General features: G+C 39.5%; 1 protein-coding gene and 1 pseudogene across 5 annotated transcripts in view; one reads left to right on the plus strand and one right to left on the minus strand.

Annotated features, from left to right (window-relative positions):
• The first annotated feature begins 1448 nt into the window (after positions 1-1448).
• On the plus strand, positions 1449-1957 carry LOC125171664 (40S ribosomal protein S12-like; annotated as a pseudogene).
• Positions 1958-5114: 3157 nt separating this feature from the next.
• The window catches only part of IWS1 (interacts with SUPT6H, CTD assembly factor 1), a 41530-nt gene continuing 25585 nt past the window's right edge, over positions 5115-21059 (minus strand). For 2 of the 5 annotated variants that reach the window (XM_047871385.1, XM_047871384.1), the window contains exons 6-14: positions 20219-20316; positions 19465-19615; positions 18828-18910; positions 17385-17514; positions 16397-16514; positions 14395-14506; positions 13786-13842; positions 10661-10772; positions 5115-6071 (exon numbers count right to left, since the gene is read on the minus strand). In XM_047871385.1, coding sequence (XP_047727341.1) covers positions 5940-6071; positions 10661-10772; positions 13786-13842; positions 14395-14506; positions 16397-16514; positions 17385-17514; positions 18828-18910; positions 19465-19615; positions 20219-20316 — 993 coding nt within the window. In that variant the 3' untranslated portion in view covers positions 5115-5939. The other 3 variants (XM_047871387.1, XM_047871386.1, XR_007154847.1) reach the window with 3 other exon arrangements.

A 21059-nucleotide genomic window follows, 5' to 3' on the forward strand; every position in this document is an offset into this window, starting at 1 on the left:
ATAGTAAATCCTTTTACAAACGGTCATCTCCAAGTTTTGGTCAAATCTTTACATTTATGTACTGAGCTTGCTTAAAATGAGGCATACTAGTAATACTGTGATACAGCCCACCACTTTCTTTAAAAAAAAACAATGAACATGTGAAATGCCTATCTGTAGCTCAACATACCAAAATCAGCCAACTTGAGACACATGCATTTTTGTAACATTTCTAGCCCATGTCTACACTAGGCAATTCCACCTCTCAGGACTTCTCGAACATCTCAGCAATCCTTTTATATACAGGTAACCGACCTCACTTAACTCCACACTACACGTACCTGTTCCACAGTGCATGAGATGGGAAAGCGGCTACCTCTACGGCAGGAGGGGAAGATCATAACAGAGACCATATGGAGCCTGGCCTGACAATCTCTAAGAGGAAGAGTAGTATGCAGGTGGGTGAGAAGTCAATTTGGAAACAATGGTTAATCTAATGCCCTCCAAAACAAAACAAAACAAAACAAAACAAAACAAAACAAAACAAAACAAAATTGCAGAGCATTTTACTAGTAAAGGGGTCCCTCTCTGGCTCCCAGGGCACAATCTTGGCAGGCCAGAAGGCAGTCGGATGATATAATTAAAATGCTGCAAGAAAAAACCCCCATCAACCGAGAATTCTGTTTCTGGCAAAAACTATCCTTCCAAAATGAGGGAGAAATTAACACATTCCCAGACAAACAAGCGCTGTGGAAATTCACTACCAATAGACAAGCTCCACAAGAAATGCTTAAGGTGGTTCTCCAAATTGAAAGGATACTAGTAAGTAATTCGAAGCCATACAAAAATGTAAATCTTTCCTGTAGAGCTAATTACACAGATAAATATAAAACTTAGTTTTATAATTATCATAACTTCTTTTACAGGATTTAAAATATAAAAGCATAAAAAATAACTAGAAGTCTGTTAGTGGGTACACAATATATATAAATGTGATTTATGATTTCAGTAACATAAAAAGGGCTAGACTATAAAGTAGCTTTTGTATGTGATTGAAATTACAGTTTAAAAATATTTGTAGCTTAGTATGTTATACGTAACTACCATAACTACAAAGAAAATGTCTATAAACACATCCCTACACACTGAAAACTACAAAATGTTGCTCAAAGAAATGAAAGAGAATATACAGATCTTGTGTTCATAGACTGGAAGACTTAATATTGTTAAAACGTCCAGCACTACCCAAAGTGATCTATGGAACCAGTGCAGTCCCTATGAACACCCCAATGACGTTTATCGAAGAAATAGAATAATCCATCCTAAGTTTCATATGAAATCTCAAGAGACCCCAAATAGTCAAAACAATCTTGAAGAACAAATTTAGAAGACTCACACTTTAGGATTTGCTACAAACCTATAGTAATCACAACAGTGCCATGCTCTCTTTCCCTCAGTCATGTGGAGGCAAGAGGATTGGGTGCACTCAAAATTGGGCTCCACCCATAACCCACCTCCATGACTGAGGAAGTCATTGCTGCTGGAAGTGTAATGGAGGTTAACACTGTTTTACAAGAGGTGCTGAAGACCACCCTCATCCATGACGGCCTAGCATGTGGAATTCGTGAAGCTGCCAAAGCCTTAGACAAGGGCCAAACCCACCTTTGTGTGCTTATATCTAACTGTGATGAGCCCATGTGTGTCAAGTTGGTGGAGGCCCTTTGTGCTGAACACCAAAATCAACCTAATTAAGGTTATAAGAAATTAGGGGAATGGGTAGGCCTCTATAAAACTGACAGAGGGAAAACCCCATTAAGTGGTTGGTTGCTGTTCTGTGGTGCTTAAGGACTATGGCAAACAGTTGCAGGCCAAGGATGTCATCAAGGGATACTTCAAATGTGAGAAAAAAAACAAAACTTGGTTCTTGTTGCAAAAAACGCCACAAAAAAGTGTCACTCTGGCACAAAGACAGACATAGCCTGATGGAATTGAGCCCAGAAATGACTTTTGACAAGGGAACCAAGGCCATTCAATGAGAATAAAGAATGACTGATGGGGGGTGGGAGGGGGTGGGTGGGTGATGGGTATTGAGGAGGGCACCTTTTGGGATGAGCATTGGGTGTTGTATGGAAACCAATTTGACAATAAACTTCATATATTGAAAAAAAATTAAAAAAAGAATAAAGAATGAAATGGGGAAAATATTTGCAAATTATTTATCTGATAAAGAGTTATTATCCACAATATATAAGGAATTCCAACAACTCAACAGCTTATTTTAAAAATGGGCAAAATATTTGAATAAGTAGTTCTCCAAAGAAGGTATCAAAAGCACTAAAATAAGATGTTCAATATCACTAATCATCAGAATACAAATCAAAAACACAATGACGTACCACCTCACACCCATTAGGATGGCTACTATTAAAACACACACACACACACACACACACACACACACACACACACACACCAAAAATAAGTGTTGGTGTGGTGGTGGACAAATTGGAATCCTTTGCACTATTGGTAGGAATGTAAAATGGTGCAGCCATTATGGAAAACATAATGGCAGTTCCTTAAGATTAGAATTACCGTAAGATCCAACAATTCTATCTCTGGGTAGAATTACTTCAAAGAATTGAAAGCAGAGTCTCAAAGAAATATTTGCACACCCATGTTCATGGCAGCATTATTAACAACAAAAGGTAAAAGCAACCCAAATGTCCATGAACAGATGATGAATGGATAAGCTAACCATGGTATCTACATACAAGAGTATTATGTAGCCTTAAAATGGGAGAAAATGCTGATACATTTCAACATGAATGAACCTTGAGAACATTGTGCTAAGTGAATACACCAGTCAAAAAGGATAAATAATGTATGATTCCATTTATATAAGAGTCATAGTCAAAATCATAGACAAAGTAGAACAGTGATTGCCAGTGCTGGGCGGGGGGGGGGGCGGGGGGTGGTTAAGGGAGAGAATGTGGAGTTACTATTCAATGGGTAGTTTCACTTTATTAACATGAAAAGATTTCTGGAGATGAAAGGAAGTGGTTATTGCAAACAAGAGTGAACAATGTCACTAACTGTACACTTAAGATGGTCCTTTAAGATGTCAGATTTTATGTGTATTTTACATATTTACAATTAACTTAGAATAATTATAATTAGTCAACAATTCTTTTAACTGGAAACAAAATGATTGTTTCACTCCATTCAAATGGTCAAAGTTACCACCACCAAACACTGGGACAAACTCAAGGTCCTGTGGAGAGAAATATGCTTAACTATTTGGGAAGCAAGAAGCAAGCTGTCAGCAAGTTACTCATATGTATAAATTAATGTTACAAATGTTCACAATTGGTTAAATATAGGTGAAGGGCATACTGGGAGTTTATTTTGCCAATCTTGCCACATAATAATTAGCTGGAAATATTTCCAACATTAAAAAAAAAAAAAGCCAGTTAGGCCAGGTTTGGCAATTTCTAAAATAACCCATTGACCAAGGCTTATTTACACAGAAACAATCTTCTTCCATATAAGACAAATTCCGCATCATTTTGAATTCCTCAGGCATGATTGTCACTTTACACCTGGCACCAACAGTTTTACCCTACATGGGAGAAACCATCAGGTAACTGGAGCTTACCCCATCAAATGGCAAAATGCTATATTGGTAAACTTTAAATCTTTTTTTTTTTAGAAAGTATGACTCTGGGGCGCCTGGGTGGCACAGTCGGTTGAGCGTCCGACTTCAGCCAGGTCACGATCTCGCGGTCCGGGAGTTCGAGCCCCGTGTCAGGCTCTGGGCTGATGGCTCAGAGCCTGGAGCCTGTTTCCAATTCTGTGTCTCCCTCTCTCTCTGCCCCTCCCCCGTTCATGCTCTGTCTCTCTTTGTCCCAAAAATAAATAAACGTTGAAAAAAAAAAATTTAGAAAGTATGACTCTTACCTTTCTTGTTTAGAATTTTTAATGACCAGGGTCATCAACATGGGCTTCAATAGGTGGCTGTGCTTTTTTTTTTTTGCTCTCACAAGTTTTTTTGAGGCCATTTATATGAAGCAAATGGATAGTGTAGAAAGCAATTGTTTCCATCTAGTGGTTAGCAAGCACGTAGTAATATCTTTACGTACCTGCCTTTTATAGCTCACTATTCCATCTGTGCTTCTAAGCTTGTTGAAAGCAAATGCAGAGATTCTGAGAGATTCTTCTGAGTAAAATGCATACACTGCATGCTATTTTGTCTGTTCAAAAGCTTTTATGGTGAGGTTTTCATGGTTTTTTTTTGAAAATCCAGGTTGTCAGAAACCCTATTCCAATTTGTATGAGTAGAATTTCTACAATTAAAATGAATTACTGGTGGGGCGCCTGGGTGGCTCAGTCGGTTAAGCGTCCAACTTCAGCTCAGGTCACGATCTCAGGGTTTGGGAGTTCGAGCCCACATTAGGCCCTGTGCTGATAGCTCAGAGCTGGAGCCTGCTTCGGATTCCGTGTCTCCCTCTCTCTCTGCCTCTCCCCCACTTGTGTTCTCTCTCTCAAAAATAAATAAAATGTAAAAAATAAAAAAGAATTACTGGTTCTTGGGTTTAGTCATTTTGACTAAAGATTCTTCATAATTAAATCTAGAGACTACTAAAGTAAGTTCAAAGTATCACAAAAACAAAATACAGCCACAAACTATAATTATCTATCCCAACTGCCCAACTGCCATCAGTAACTGGCACAGTAATTTTCAGTTATATCCACATTTCCTCTAACGGCAGTATTTCTCACCCTGTTTTTCATTATAGCACCCTTCCCAGGAGAAAACATCTATGTAAATTAATTAAAATCAAGTAATTAAAGTTTCCCTAACAAGACAAACAGTAAGAAATAAGATTTTGTTGGTATTTCCTTTCAACCCCAACTAGGGTACTGCGATTCAATTCTGACGCTAACCACTTGGGAGTTAGCACTGCACTCCCCAAGGTTTAAGGGCTCAGTCTTCCACAATACTGCCCCCATTTTGGATGCCAGCAGCAAGTGGGTCCATGCCCACTTTTAACTAACTGGTTACAAATCTGGGGGTTTCCATGAACCCCTCAGGTTCAAAAATTTGCTAAAATGACCACCAGAACTCAGGAAAGCACTATGTTTATGATCATTTTTATTACAAAGGAAGACCAACGAAATGAAGACACACAGGGCAAGTTCTGGGAGGAGACAGCTTACACACACTCTCCTTGTGGAATGAAGGCACATCACCATCTCAGCTCAGTGTGCTCACCCATCAGGAACCCCCAGTGAGCTTCCGGGTCAAGAGTTCTTAACTGGGGTTTCACTACGCAGGCATGATCGATGACATGATTGGGCACGTGACTGGACTCAATCCCCTCATGCCAATCATGCATCAGGCCTGACCAAAGGTCTCAACCCTCAAATTACATGGTGGATCTTTCTGGTAACAGCCCCCACCCTAAAGCTATCTAGGGGCCTACCATGAGCCACCTCATTAGCGTCACAAAGACATTCCTACCACCCACACGGTTCCTTGTTAGGAACCCAAGATGGAGACCAGACAAATTCCTTAAATTCCTTATTATGCCACAGTCAGGTAGGCTGAACATGGACAGTTTACAAACCACTGTAATATTTAAGACTTTTTTCCCTCACCAAAAACCAATTTTCACCCCCCACTGAGAATGGATCCTCTAAGACAATGAAGAGACAGCCCCCCAAAACCAGAATGGAACTTTATTGTGTAAAGTTTATAGAAGTATGAGTAGTAGTCTTCTGTACAAAGTACACAACAAACAGTTTTAAATACAAGTGAGAGAAATGCAAGTCCTATGACATTTGATACAAGCAGAAGCATTTACAGAAACACTAAAAAAAAAAAAATTTAAAATATCCTCTTCTTTCTCCAAAGAGTCCATTGCGCATTTCTTAGAGATGGGGACACATCCCAGGCAAGGTCACAATGGCATTTTATTGCCCTCGATGCTGATTTTCACTGCGTGTGCAGATCTGCTTTTTTTCCTGATATCTGTGAACTTTCTCATCTGTTTATCCAGTCGACTGATACCCTTCTTGGAGGTCCCCTGAAACTAAGAGTGGGGTAAAAATTAAAGAGCAAATTATTGAAATACACAAATCCAGTTTTGCCTTTCACCTCCATTTGTCTGAAAGTTAAAAAGGGCTCTTATCTCTGGAATAATCATAATCTGCTTTGGTGACCTCAGGAATAGAGCAAGCGTTAGCAATGTACACGTTAAACTCTCTCAATGAAGAGTAACAAACTGTGCCTTATTTTAAAATTTTGCCTCAGTCCATAGATATCTAGATGGAAGAGGGACGATTTAAACTGTGATCCCCCCTGCAATTCCATCAAATTAGATTCTGACTGTATGCTTTTCCCTTTCAAAGGTCAGCATGGAGCTGACAGCTTGTCATATTCACCTTCAAACAGTGCCGGCATGAAGAATGACTGATCTTCTGAGGCAAGGAAAGTCACCTGAGAAAAAGCATGAAGCCTGATGAACGAGGTTAGAGGATGAGTAAAGCGAACCCGTCAGGCTGTGGAGCTCTTGTTTCAGACTTGAAGTGAATCTCTGCTTGGCCTCAGCAGGTTCTGTAGCCCTGGGCAAATCTGGCCCCTGGTCTGTACTTTCGGGACCGCCAGGAGAGGTAAATGAGGTAATACCGTCAAATACTAGCACACAGTCAGTGCTCAAAATAAGTATCAGCTGTTACCATCATTACCACTACTTTGGGATGGATCAGATTTATGATAAGTATACTGGATACAAGAAGAAAAATAAATTAAGCCTTGGATCCAAGGGGCTTACCACTTCTTGCATCTGTTCCTGCTAGCCTCTTAGTTTTAAGATTTGGTTTTGGTTATTTTTTTCATAATTTGAAACAACTACGCGTCTTGAAGAGATGCAGTCTCCAGAAATCGATACTGTTAGAAATGCTGAGAAGGTCTGCCACTTCTATCAAAGATCAGAGCCAATTCTTCTTGTTGACTAGTGTTACTGACAATTCTGATCTTTAAGAATGTTGAGTGGTTTATAAAGAGAGGAGTTTTTCTAATTCTTCTCCCCAGATGTTTACTACTGAATCATCTGTGCAGCTCAATTCTGAGACTGCTAAAAGAAGGGAGGGCCCAGAAGACACTCTGGGGGTGGGGCCAGTGTGGGGGTGTTCCTTTGAGCTGGGGAGCCCCCCAAGTCTCACTCCACCTCTAGACTCAGCGTGTACCTCACACAGGAGCTCCTGTCAGTCTTGAACAGGAGCCATGTAGATCATCCACCCTAGATTTTCTGAAACAATCCCACATCCAAATATTATTTTGTATCAATTTAACACTTGGCACTAGGACTCTGAGTTAGCATAAATATTCATTACCAGATGAGAAACAACTACGCTTCTCTCACGCTATCGAATCCCCAGATTTCCTAGACGGTCCCAGATATGTGACCTCCTTTCAGACAATGTGCCCTGATTCTTAGTAGTTAGTCCACATCAGAAGCCTTACCTGCTCAGATCTGCACCAATTACTCAACTCCCAGCAGCTGTACACACCAGCCAATACTGTCTCCCAGGACCCTGACAATCTGAGCCCTCTAGCCTCCTCAAATGGGACATACCCAGGTGACACGAATCCACTCCTACCTAGTCCTGTAACTTTTAAGACTTGTGGCTGGCAGATGCCTAGTTTCCCCAAGCCTGGAAACACACAGGATATAGTACCTAACATGCCAAATTCAGTGATCTCTCTCCTGATTCAACTCTGTACCACTTCCTTAGGACAGTAAAAGTGTATGCTGCACTGTTTTATCAGAGAAAAACCAAAAGCAGCTTAAAAGATCAGCAAGATAGGTTTGCTTTAAAAAATTATGGTACGACTGTATTTGGACACAATATTAAGTCACTGAAGAATGTTTACTCAAATGAATGTTTACCGTGTTAAGTAAAACACAAATCCAACAAAGTATAAAATAACAATTTTGCATAAAATTTGAAAACAAAAATACCAAAGCACAAAACCAGCAATGTTTATGTACAATATAAAGAGAACAAAAAGGAAATAACCCAAAATGTTAATATTAAGGTGTGGTGGAATTACAACTGACAGTAATTTTATTTGTGCTTTCTGCATTTAAAAGGTTATAAAAAAACATACATTGCTTTTTGTCATTTTAGTGTTATCTTAAAAGCACTCCATGGAATAAATTAACATATAAACATACAATGTAGTATAGGTTACTGCATTATTTAGGAGTGAAAAATCAGAAACCACAGAGGAATAAATAAACAAATTATATATTCACATGATAGACTATTAGGCATCCATTATAAGTGATAAAACTATAAGGTGGTTTAACGAGGAGAAGTGACCAAAATTATATACAGAATAATTGTAATTATATGAAAGTATCAATAGAAAAAAAGGGCAAAAATGGTATCAAACTGCTTTTGAATTGTGGGCAATTTCCCTTTCTAATCTCAAATTTTTCTATAATTACAACCAGAAAAAAACCAACTTTGAAACATTATTGGAAATACATTTAACACATCAAACTGTTAATAGTGGGGACTCTGAGGAAGAGCAGGGTTTTGGGGATGGGTTATTCTATAGTCTTTTATATTCACTTATGTAATTTCAAAGATAAAAATGACATTTAAAACAACGAGCATTTCATTTGAAAGCCATTTACTCACTCCAATTTTCTTCTTGGAAAATACGTTTTCTAATAGTACTCTTCGTGTCTCTGTGGTTCGTGAAAGCCCTGAGTGAATCTGTAAGGATTCATCCTGAACTGGGGAAAAGGTATCAGGTGGTTTAAGGACAACATCCTAAAATGTAACATGAAACCACCAGCTTTCGGGATCATGCCGTATTTGTTTTCTGACAGAACTCTATCAGCCAGACTCAGGCCTAGGTAAATACTGGCACATTATGACCTGGGGGGTGTGGGATGAAGGAAAGGAATTCAGCTTAAGTTTCCCTCTCCTCCTGCTGGTCACTTCTCTCTTCCCGCCTCTCCGTCACATACTGGGAGAGGAGGGCACATGCCCTTCAAAACACTGACAGGCTTCCAAAGAAGAGTGGCCACTGAGACTCTGTATTATAACTTCTTTGCCAGATTGTGGTTCTCAATTCTCAAAAGTAAGTATATTGGGGAGGAAAAACTACCAGGGAGAGGGATAGAAAGAGGGAAAGACAGTGAAAACCAGGTAAAAGAAAGAGGGGTGGCTGAGGGAGAGAAGGGAGGTCAGGGGACGTTTTTATGGGTAAAAGTACAAAAAAGGGGAGGGAAGTTACGAAAAAGTTCTTGGCTCTGAAGCAGTAGTGCTCTTCTATCTTCCAGCTATTCTCAGTAAGAAAGAAAGGGTGTGCTTTGTTTTGACTGCAGCTGAACAGCAAAAACGAACGTGCACAGAGGTGAGTGTAGTCCGTGAAAAGAGCTGCCCAAGCAGGGGTCCCAGAGAAGTCACAAGAAGGCAACACACTCAGACTCTTCAGAGCACCCTGCCACAAGGCACTGCTGTTAACCTCAGAGCACAGCAGGGAGTGAGTCTGGCTGCAGGAACGGTCCCAACTCTTTCATTTCTGACCATCAATCAAATTTATCTCCTAAGTGTTCAGTGCAAGGCTTTATGCACTGGGCCCTCAAATGCACACAGACAATGTGGGAAAAAGCCACCTCCCTTCCACTAAGAAGCTACATTCACATTCACATGCCTGTAATGCAGACCGCTATGATCCTGGACCCTAAAAAAGCATTTTTAATAAAAATGGGTAAGAGGAAGACCAAATGCTCATCAGGGACTTAATTATATATGAATTCCTGGGGTACCAATAAAGGAAGGGACTTCCATATCCATTTCTAAACATTCAGGACTTGAAAGTCACAAAGTGTTTGTTAAGTTCATTACTTCAGTAACTAAAAGTGGGCCAGGCCTTTTCTGGTTAAGAAAGCACACGCACACTTGTTTTCACTCTAGCTGCTGACAATTCAAGCCCATGCACAGAGCATGCTTCCTTGGGGATACCTCCCGGATACACTCTGGTAGGGCCAGGACTACAGGGGCATCCTGTTGCCTTCAATGCTGAACTTGACAGCACGGTGCACTTTGCTGAGTCGTTTCTGTTCTGCAAATCGCCTCTTATGCTTTTCCAATCGGCTTAGGCCCTTTTTAAGAATACCAGGCTAGAAAGAGTGGTTTGAATGGAGAATAAAAAGAGATTACTGAAGAGCAATGTAGATCACGGAGTAGTATTTACAATGATGACAGAGGAAGTATCTGCCCTAAATATTTCACAACAGAATTACTTAAAACAGCTGAAGAGAAAGGGCAGGGGGGTTGGGGGTGGGGGAAGACTACAGAAGCAGGGGAGTTGTTTCTCATGGCTCTAAAAAAATGACTGCATGAAAACACTCTAGGCTTCAAGATTCAGTTGAAACAAAGGGATTAATGAGAAGAAACTTCCTGGCTGGATAATGTTGCTTTAAGTCTGAAGTAAAGCTCACAAGCAATGAATGATCCGGCTAGCTAAGAGGCCAGAAAACAGCTCTCTTTAAATGAGATAAACCTAAGAGCTGTTAAGAGTTATTACACACGGAGTAAAAAGACAAAACAGTAACGTGCACTTGAGATCCAGGTTGCCATTTCCCTGCTTGCTTACCCTGGATGACTCCATTTCCACATTCCACTTAGGTCTGACAACGTAGTCCTTGTTTGAGGGCATGGGGACCCTCGCACGGGCACAGAATCCAGGATCTCCAGGTCTGAGAGCTCTGAGGACAGGAAGAAGAGCATGCTGTCATGCAGCACCCCCCACAGCTGGGCCCAGGTGATTTAACTGCACAGGTGCCTCAAACCTCTCTGCCTCCCCAAGTCACCCAAAGTGCCCTCTTTGCTGTCTTAAGCTGGCCTCGCTATCACTCACATTTACTCTAAGAATTCTTCCACTTCCCTCCCAAAGCTGAATTCCTCTGCATTTTCAGGATTCCTTCTAGCCTCTCCTCAGCTTCACAGTCAAGCCTCACTCCTTTCCAAGGTTGCTTCCCACACCAGAACCCTAAATTCCAATTCTCTAGTCCAGTGGAGCTCCTCACAGGTTCACTTGTCACGTGAAAACTCAAACAGCCAAAATGATCCCTCAAGATGGAGTATGCCTATAAAGCAGTTTACGTGGTTTTGTATATGCAATATAGTAATTTTTGTTTCTTGTCTTTAAAAGTTGAAATAATTATAGGTTTACATGTGGTTTAAGAAATAATACAGAAGGATCTAGTGTCTCTCCCAATGATAACAACATGCAAAACTATGCTACGAGAACACAACTGGGGCACCTGGGTGGCTCAGTTGGTTGGGCATCTGACTCTTGATCTTGGCCCAGGTCAAATCTCACAGGCATGAGATTGAGCCCTGCACTGACGGCACAGAGCCTGTTTGGGATTCTCTCCCCCTCTCCCTGCCCCTCTCTCACTTGCATGCTCTCTCAAAATAAATACTTAAAAAAAAAAAAAACCAACAACGACAAAAAAGAACACAATTAGGGTATTGATGTTGATACAGTCCACCAGTTTTTATTTACATTTTGCCATTTTTACTTACGCTTATTTGTATGTTAGTGTATTTACAATTTTATCACATGTGCAGGTTCATGTATTCACCACAAGGGACTGTCCTGGTGCCCTTTTATAAAAAAACATCCACCTCCCTACCCCATCTGCCCAGCCTCTAACCCCTGGTGACCACGAATCTACTCTTCATTTCTGTGATTTTTGCATTTCAACAATGTTATATAAATGGAATACACTATGTAATCTTTAGAAACTAGCTTCATCCACTAACATAACCCCTTGAGGACCCATCCAAGTTGTTACATCTGTCAATATTTTGTTCCTTTAAATGCTGGGTGGTATTCTATAGTATGGATGTACCACAGCTTAACCACTCACTTCCTGAAGGACATCTGGGTTGTTTCCAGTTTTGACTATTATGAATAAAGCTGTTTGCTCATCTACGGGTTTCTGTGCAAACACAAGTGTTCATTTCTCTGGGAAAATGCCCAGGAGTTTGTAAGTGCTGGGTCATACCGTGGCTGCATGTTTAACTTTATAAGAAACTGCCAAACTGTTTCCCAGAGTAGCTGTATCATTTTACCCACAGCAATGTATGAGTTGAGCTACTTTCTCAGCAGCCATGCCAGCATCTGATGGTGTGACGTACAGTTACTTTTTATGTACACATTTGAGACTAAATTAAGACTAGCATCCTTCAAAACTAAGGCCTATTTGTAAATGTCTGGGCATTCAAATCACTCAACTTTTAGGTAACCGTCCATCCCTAGGGGTAAATGGAGAATGGGTTTGGATAGGTTGGTGTGGGAGAGAAGGACAAAAAAACTCTAAATTGTTTCTATTCTCTTGTACGGAGTATAATCTGTTCTTTTTTTTTTTTTTTTTAATCTATTCTTAACATCAAGCTTCTACAATCTTCAAAAACGTGAATAAATTAAGTGGCTAGCCAAAGAAAATTCTCATAACCTATTACCCCCTGAAGCTGGCGTCTGTCCCATCATCAAACCTATCCCTAAACCAACAATGCCAGCACCCTCCAGCCCCTCTCGCTCTCCTCTTGCAATCTGGGTGCTGCCTCACTGCCAACACTCACTGTACAAGCCCCTCTGCAGCATCTGCCAACTTCCCATGCCCCTTGCCACTGCCCCTTTCTAGCATGGCCTCCTCCCTTCCCTAGGGTCCTCTCCAACATGCATGACAAGTGTACTCACTTGCCTTCACTGGCTACACCCCTTTCCAAAGTGGCACAGTTTATGGTTTATTTTCTACCCTATACTTTCTTGATTCAACGACCTTGTCTGTGGAGATGACGATCAAATCTATTATGTCTCCAGCTCCAAATCCAAGTTTCAGACCCATGATATTTATAGGAATATCCATCCCATTAGGTATCTCACGTTAACTACACCCAATCCAGAACGCACCTACGTCCTCAAAATCTGTTCTTCCTCTCCGTTTGAACAAATGGTTATATCACTGTCTCAGTTACTTGCAGTAAAATTGTGGTTGGTGTCTTCAACTCTAGCCAAACTCCCCACCCACAGAGTCACAAACTCTTGGCAATTCTGTCCCTGCTAATAATAAGTCTTCTAACCTTCTGCTTCCCCAATACCACCTTAGTTGAACTCTTTCACTGCCTTCAGTTCCTCTGCCTTCCAACCCACCCTACACCACGATGCCGGCAGCATCAGCACTCCAAATCCAATCTGACAATTTCCCGTCTCTGCTCACTTTCTACAGAATCACAGAAGTAAAAATTCCTCACCTTCAAAATTTGGCCCACATCTACACTTCCAACCTTATCTTCCACCATCTCAGGCACCAGACTACTACCCAACCACTTCACTTTACTTGCCATCCCTTAAATGGGCCTTGCACAATAACCCCATATCTTCATGTAAGCTCTGCCCTTTGCCTATAATCCCTCTGCAGACATTTTTATGAGCATGGACTATCTTTAATTCAATTTTGTATTCCCACAGCTTAACAGTCTAGCATGGAGCAAGCAGCAACAAAATCTTTACTGAATGAACTGTTTCTCAATCTTCTATCCTCCAGAGTACCAGTGTATTTGGGGATATTCAATAAATGCTAAACTGAGAATCATCCCCCACCAATGTGAACATAACATGGTCCCCTTTGTAATCTTTCTTAAAACAAAGCAGCAAGCAGAAGATTTTCTACATGACGTCTAAGAAGAAAATACAATAAGAAAACTTACTTTTCTTCTCCTGTCAGCACCTTTTCCAGGTCTCTTCGGGGTGTCTGGCCACCAGTGCTGTGAAAAAAGTAATCCATGAGATACCAGGAAGGTCAGAATCATTTAACAAAAGAACAGCAAAGCCAACTTTTAGACCACAGGTAGTTCCCTTACACCGGATCTGGGATTACTTCTAATCTTGTGGAAGTACTACTCTTTTTAATGATCATTTGTATACCAGGTTTCATCATGGGTAAGTAGTAATTGCCATTTTTGTCACTTATAACCCTGCCATCCTGGATGCGACTATATCCGGTTTGTTGATACAAAATGAACCAGTAACAATTTTTTTCTAAGAATTTGAAAATGGGCCTGAGAAAGGGAAAGGTTTTTTTGTACAAGCAACCTTTGAAACTGTGGCAGATGCCACATTCCACCAGATGGAACCAAAAAAGGAGGGAGTGTGGGCCTTCATGGTAGAGTACCACATTTAAACTAAAAGGGTGTGATCTACACAGACATATCAAGGTGACAGAAAAGACAAAATGCTATCATCTTGCAGGATTCTTATTGATCTTATTTACAAAACAACGGCATTACTGCAATAATATTTACTCTGCTTACTCATACCTGTTCATTCTCCGTCGTTGAGGCATTTGTTCTAGATCTCTCTGCTCTCTTTCTTCTCTTGTCATACCTTTGTAGTTTGAGGTAAGACCAAATATAGGCCGAGACCATTCATCTGTCACAAGGAAAAATCGATTGTTTAGACCACAAAACAGCATTTCTGCTACCATTCCCTGAAACAGTCACACCCCAGCGTGATGTAACATTCCAGGCATTTAGAATATTCTTTCCCTAAAGATACCATTGTTTCAAGATCATTTCAGGATATATGCAGCACATAATACCAGTATAATCACCAGCTTCAGCTGATTCAGAAAATTCAGGGTAAAAAAGTCATTCTATAACCACTACAGAGGTTTACAAAAAGTAACACCTGACTCGCTCTGATAGTCATCACTAGCAGTGCTGACATTTCATTGCCTAATTTCTAACAATTTACTGAAAATAGAAAATCTTCAAATTCTTCCACGTTCCTATTTTAACCAAAAACAAGTCAAATTGTCAAATGGTCTACATCTTCAAAAATTGCATTTTAATAGTGCAGTGTAGAATCTAGATTTCATGAAATCTAAGAAAGCTGCTACAGGGATGTGACCATGAAGAAAACTACTACATGCCCACTGTTTAGTCATTGAAAGTCCAGAAGTGCCAACTGACGTTTTTGTCCTCAACATAATGTTCCACTTAATACACTATCAAAACAAGCAGGAAACTTCACACACAGAAGATAGGTGTTATCAAGTAAGAAGGAAGCAGGGGGTCTCAGGGGGCCTATGTATCTTTATATACACAGACCCACCGACCCCACTACTGGATTCAGAATCACTGTTACAGTAAGTCATGGGTATCACTGGAAATACTCTGTTTCTCTAAGCAGAGGGCAAAATCAGAGTTGAGAACTAATGCATAAAAGTTCTCATACAATAGCGCACTACAAATTATTAACAAGATCAAAAATGTAACATTTCTCTGATTTATAACAAAAAATAAATTTCTCTCAAAAAGTTTTGATAATCTCAGAAGTTGAGGAGAAAAATAATTACTGTATTCACATAGAGGAGTAGTTATTTTTTTTTTTTTAAATTTTTTTTTCAACGTTTATTTATTTTTGGGACAGAGAGAGACAGAGCATGAACGGGGGAGGGGCAGAGAGAGAGAGGGAGACACAGAATCGGAAACAGGCTCCAGGCTCCGAGCCATCAGCCCAGAGCCCGACGCGGGGCTCGAACTCACAGACCGCGAGATCGTGACCTGGCTGAAGTCGGACGCTTAACCGACTGCGCCACCCAGGCGCCCCGAGGAGTAGTTATTTTTGATATACCCTTGAAGTTTAAAACATTCCTTTCCAACACAGAGCACAGGAAGAGTTAAGGAGAACGATGAAAACACACATGGTTTCATTCTTAAAACTGAAAGATTTCATAAATGATATGGTAACAGATTAGATGAATTTCATCCAGACTCCTGGATTTCTCTGGTATCATTAAATAGAACATGCAAAAGGCTTTGGAGACCATTATAAAAGTTAACAACAACAGCATTAGTGGCTAACATTTCTTGAGGACTTACTATGTGCTAAGCACCATGCTTTATATATATCCTCTCATGTAACTTTTACTTAAGTGAATACATAATTATTTTACAGAGGAGGAAACCAAGGCTTAGAGCTTAAATCACTTGCCTAAGGATATGCAGTAAGGATTTGAACCCAGGTATGACTGACTCTAGGGCCTGTACACTAACCCCTCTCTATACATGCTCTTGATCCAGGCTTAGACAACTTTTCACTTGCTATCTTTATTATCGACAGCATACTTAAATCTGCTGAGAAACATTTTAAGTCTAAGGGTTAAAAAAAAAACCTGGTACCTATAAGAAATCACCAAAAAATTTTCTATTCTACTTTATGAACTCATTTTAAATGAATCTTGACAAAAATATAGTTATATATACATGTCTTTCTGATATACACAAACACAACAAACAAAAAGCAAAATGTACATACTGATTAATTTCCCTGCCATATCCTTGTTGGACCTTGATTCCTTGGGGTGTTTATAGAGATACATCACTGCTCGTCCAATCCCACTATGCTTCAGGGTCTCCTGGCTCACACTAGGTAGCTGGGGAACATAAACACATACATATACATTAATCACTCAGAAGCTGGGAGTCCTGCCAATCTACTCTAGAGGACCTCCAAGGTCTGGTTCATTCACAACAGAGTAACAAAAAATCTATTTTCAGGATCTGCAGACATTGAACACAAAGATACTCTGTGTTCACATCAAAAGTTGAGAGTTCCGTATTATACTGAGTCAAAGTAAAACTTAATGTGAGAAAATGTATACTAACCACACTCAGAGGTTAGTAGTTTAAAACAAGAGTCAATACAGGCCTCTGAATCAGTCTGAACCCAAGCATAGCCATCTGCTAGTTATGTGACCTTGGACAAGTCATTTAACTTCTCCGAGTCTTAATTTCCTCATCTGTAGAATGAAGACAATACACCTACCTTGCAGGTTTGTCGTGAGGAATAAATGAACCAAAACATGTATGAACACCTGGCACAAAGGAAGTTCCTTGGGAATTCCTTCAGAAGTTAAGTAGCCTGCCCAAGGTGTCACAGCCACATAAAGGCAGCCCAGCTCAAGACTCACATGCAAGTTTATCTGACTGAAGTTGGTGCCTGTTCTACTTCAAGTGCCTCCCCAGAACATGTCCACTACTGTATGATTACTCTCAGATAAACAACTGCAACTCCAAGATCTTTTTCTTTCAATTCTATAGTTACATGAAATTTTAAAAGGCCTTCCTTTTTATGCTCATTTTATTTGATATGTTCCTACTAAACACATATACATGAAACCCCTGTCCCGACAGACTATGTCAGAGAGAATGTATAAGAACATACGGTAAAACACAGAGGCTGTAATTATACAAACCACAACAGACAATTAGAGGAGCATACAGTCAAATTATCCGCCTCTAACCTCTTGTAGAATCTTCAACAGCTCCTCTCGAATCTTTAGTGCTGGCAAACTCCTATCCGGTAGAGGGGAGAGCCATTCTTTGATGGCAGACATCACACCGCTGTCAATAAATGTTTCTTTAAGGTCTTGCCTGCAGTAATTAAAAAAAAAAGTCAAGTCTATGAACCTTGGTTGCACTATAGCTTTCTCTGGATTTTCTTATATGCTTAGTGAAATTTCCAAAACCTACTTTATTTATTTATTTATTTATCTATCTATCTATCTATTTATTTTTTTAATGTTTGTTTATTTTTGAGACAGAGAGAGACAGAGCATGAACAGGGGAGGGGCAGACAGAGAGGGAGACACAGAATCCGAAGCAGGCTCCAGGCTCTGAGCTGGCAGCACAGAGCCCAACGCGGGGCTCGAACTCACAGACCATGAGATCATGACCTGAGCCGAAGTCAGACACTTAACCAACTGAGCCACCCAGGCGCCCCCAAAAACTACTTTTAAAGTTACTCATATACATTATTTCATCCTATTTCAAAAGCAGTATGAAATGTAGTTCCTACTTTAAAAACAGATTTGAGAGGCAAAGATCATTTGTTAAAAACATCAATTATACAAGATAGGTTAATGTTGATATGAATGGTACAGACAGTAAGCTCCAATTATTACAACTGAAAAAAATAATAATAATGTTTAGAGATTCTCAAACTAGTTAGGTGATAGAGAACCCAGAACTGTACTATTCTTTGCAGGACACCAAGGAGAATATTATTCTCTTAGAAAAAAAAAATCCCAAAGAAATACAAATATTTAAATTCCATTTTATGTACAGAATCAATTACTCTATTGACATATTATGACAATATTACATATATGAAATCTGCAACAGAAAACTGCTTCTTGGGATTAAGGCAGCAATTTTCTAGTGGAAAGTTCTAGCCTATGCTGTTGGCTATGGTTAGGTTCAAGGAGAAAACAAAGTGAGTCAGGAATATGAGTACACCAATGGAACAGCCTCATGACAAGGATCTACCATAAAAAGGTCCTTATTCCAGAAGGACCAGTGACATACTTCATGATAATAACTGGTCATATAAGACTCTACAATATATGTTTCAAGTAGTCCCTCAGAATCTGCTCTGCTCTCCGTCACACCGGTAAAGGAGATGCAACTTTACCAGGCTCAAGATAAGACGGTCTATAAAGAATGAAGGCAGTAGTTTATGTGCTTTTCTTTCCTTAGTATCAGTTTGCCATTTTTCTGTTTGTATCAGGGAGCAAAGGTTAAAGATCTGTGAGGAAGTAACATGATTCAGGAGATTCTATTCATTACTATTTTTCTGTGAATTGATAGAAGACTGTCATTCTTTAACATCTCTAGAACACTGGTACATAGTTTGAATATTATTCCATTAAAAGGAAAAAAATTTTTCAAGAAAACACAATACTTACTTCTTAAGGTGCATGACCACAGTCGGCAATAATGTTAATTTTTTCAGTGCTGGCTTTTTTTGATTGTTCAACTGTCTGTCTTCCTATCCAGGAAGAAAAAGATTTTTCAAACAGCAGTATTTATTGGCTTCACCCCTAGCATAGAGCCCAAGGCAGGGCTTGAATTCATGACCCTGAGATCAAGACCTGAGCTGAGATCAAGAGCTGGATGCTTTACCTGACTGAGCCACCCAGGTGCCCCCTAAACTTTAAAATAAGGCAGCAATCTCACGAGGTAACAATTTTTTCTACAAGAAAGGATAATACGCTTTTTTGTAGAACCCCAAATTCTGTCAAACCTACAAAACTATCAGAGTAATTAGCCTGACCAATTACAAATTTAGGGGAACAATGTTACTGTTCTTGTTTACTTGGATGCTTTCTCCTATTTGAATTACAGAAAATTTCAAATTCTACCAACACGGAAAACAAGATAATATACTCCTATCAATACATTTATTTCAACAATTGAACACCCATGTTCAGTCTTATTTCAGCTACACGATCGCCAGCTACTTTTTCTTTCCCTTCCCTGAAAAGGCCACACAACAAATCAAGCGAGGAAAGGCAAGAGGGGGCTGGCAGGGGTCCATCTCACCTCGGCAGCTTCATTCATCTTGACGATCATGGCACTCACTACATCATCGGCGTCACTGATGAAAGTACCGCCATCACGATTCCGTCTGCGCTTGCCGCTCATGCTCTTCTTCCGCTGCAACATCATCTCGAAATCCGACAGAAAGTCCATACTAAGCAGCAACACAAAATCAAGTGAAATACAAACCCCCTTTATACATATTTCCTTTTGTCACAGTTAATAACCACCAACTTTCTTAATTCTAACTCCATGAAATGCTGCTTTCTTCTAAAGCGCAAGTACTTATTAGAATTTGGCACCTTTCAAGATACCAGACTTCTCTGAACACAGAGTCCAACTGTCTCACAAAAGTATGTGAAATTCAGTCGACTAATATTTTGTAGCTAAAACTTTACCTTATTGCCCCTGGGATCCCAAAGTCAGCTTTTCTCTCAAAAAAAAAAAAAAAAAAAAAAAAAAAATGTATTCTAATTATTAGGTTATTTTTCAGTAAGTCAAGAGCTTACTTGGTGAAGGTGACACCATATAACCCCACAAATCAAGACAGCTGAGCACAGGGCAAATGAAAAAAATAACAAAAGTAAACAGATTTTCAGACAGCACTGTATATAGATAAGTAAAAGAAAAATGGAACAGGTTCTTTCCTACACTTAATAAGGAACCAAAATAAGAAAAAACAAAGTTTGATAGGTTCTAACCTTCATTTTTTAAGTTCTCTTTAACAAATTAAAAAAATAAAATAAAACAAACTTACTGTTTTCCTCTCTTTATGTTATCATCAGAATCTGAATCTTCTGCTTCTTTTACCTGGGTTTCACTTTTTTCCTCTTCCAAATCTTCTTGGTTAAAACCCTAAAGGCCAGGTAAATTTGCCAGGGTTATCACAACTTTCTTACAGATTTTCTTCTGTATAACTGCTCTTAAATGTTTTGCCTTTTTTTTTTTTTTTAATGTTTTGCCTTTTTAAAGTAATACATTCACAAAGAACAAAAACAGGTTATCAAAAAGCATATAGCAAAAAAACTGACTCCCACGTTAGATGGTAGTGTTACTAGTTTTCTTAGGTCTCCTTCCAGAAATAGGCTAAGCCTACACTGATATACCTATTTGTACACATATGTATTTACTATCTCCTTTTATTATATAAATGGCAGCATACTCTACACACTGGGTACAGTAAAATGTTCTGCACTTTCCACATTTAACAACACAATCTGGAGACCAATTCATATTGGCATAAAGTATTCTCATTTTTAAGGCTTTACACTATTTCACCCTATGACTGCAACTATAATTTGTTTATACGTTTTGCCACTGACATTTAGGTATATGTATTTGAAATTTTGTGAAATACCAAACTTTCCACAGAAGTTACACTAATTAACTCTCCTTCCAGCAAAGCATAAATACACCTGTTTCCCCAGCTTCTCACTACTACAGGTTATCAAATATTAATAGGTGCCAATATCTGGACTGAAAACTAAAAGGCATCTTTCTTTGCATGAATAAGGGTGAGCCTTTTTTTTTTCATGTTTAAAAGCCATTTGTAATTCTTTCTCCACGGAACTCCCAATAGCCTATGTCCATTTCCTGTT

Source organism: Prionailurus viverrinus, chromosome C1 (assembly GCF_022837055.1).
Source record: "Prionailurus viverrinus isolate Anna chromosome C1, UM_Priviv_1.0, whole genome shotgun sequence".
In the NCBI taxonomy this organism is placed as follows: Eukaryota; Metazoa; Chordata; class Mammalia; order Carnivora; family Felidae; genus Prionailurus; species Prionailurus viverrinus.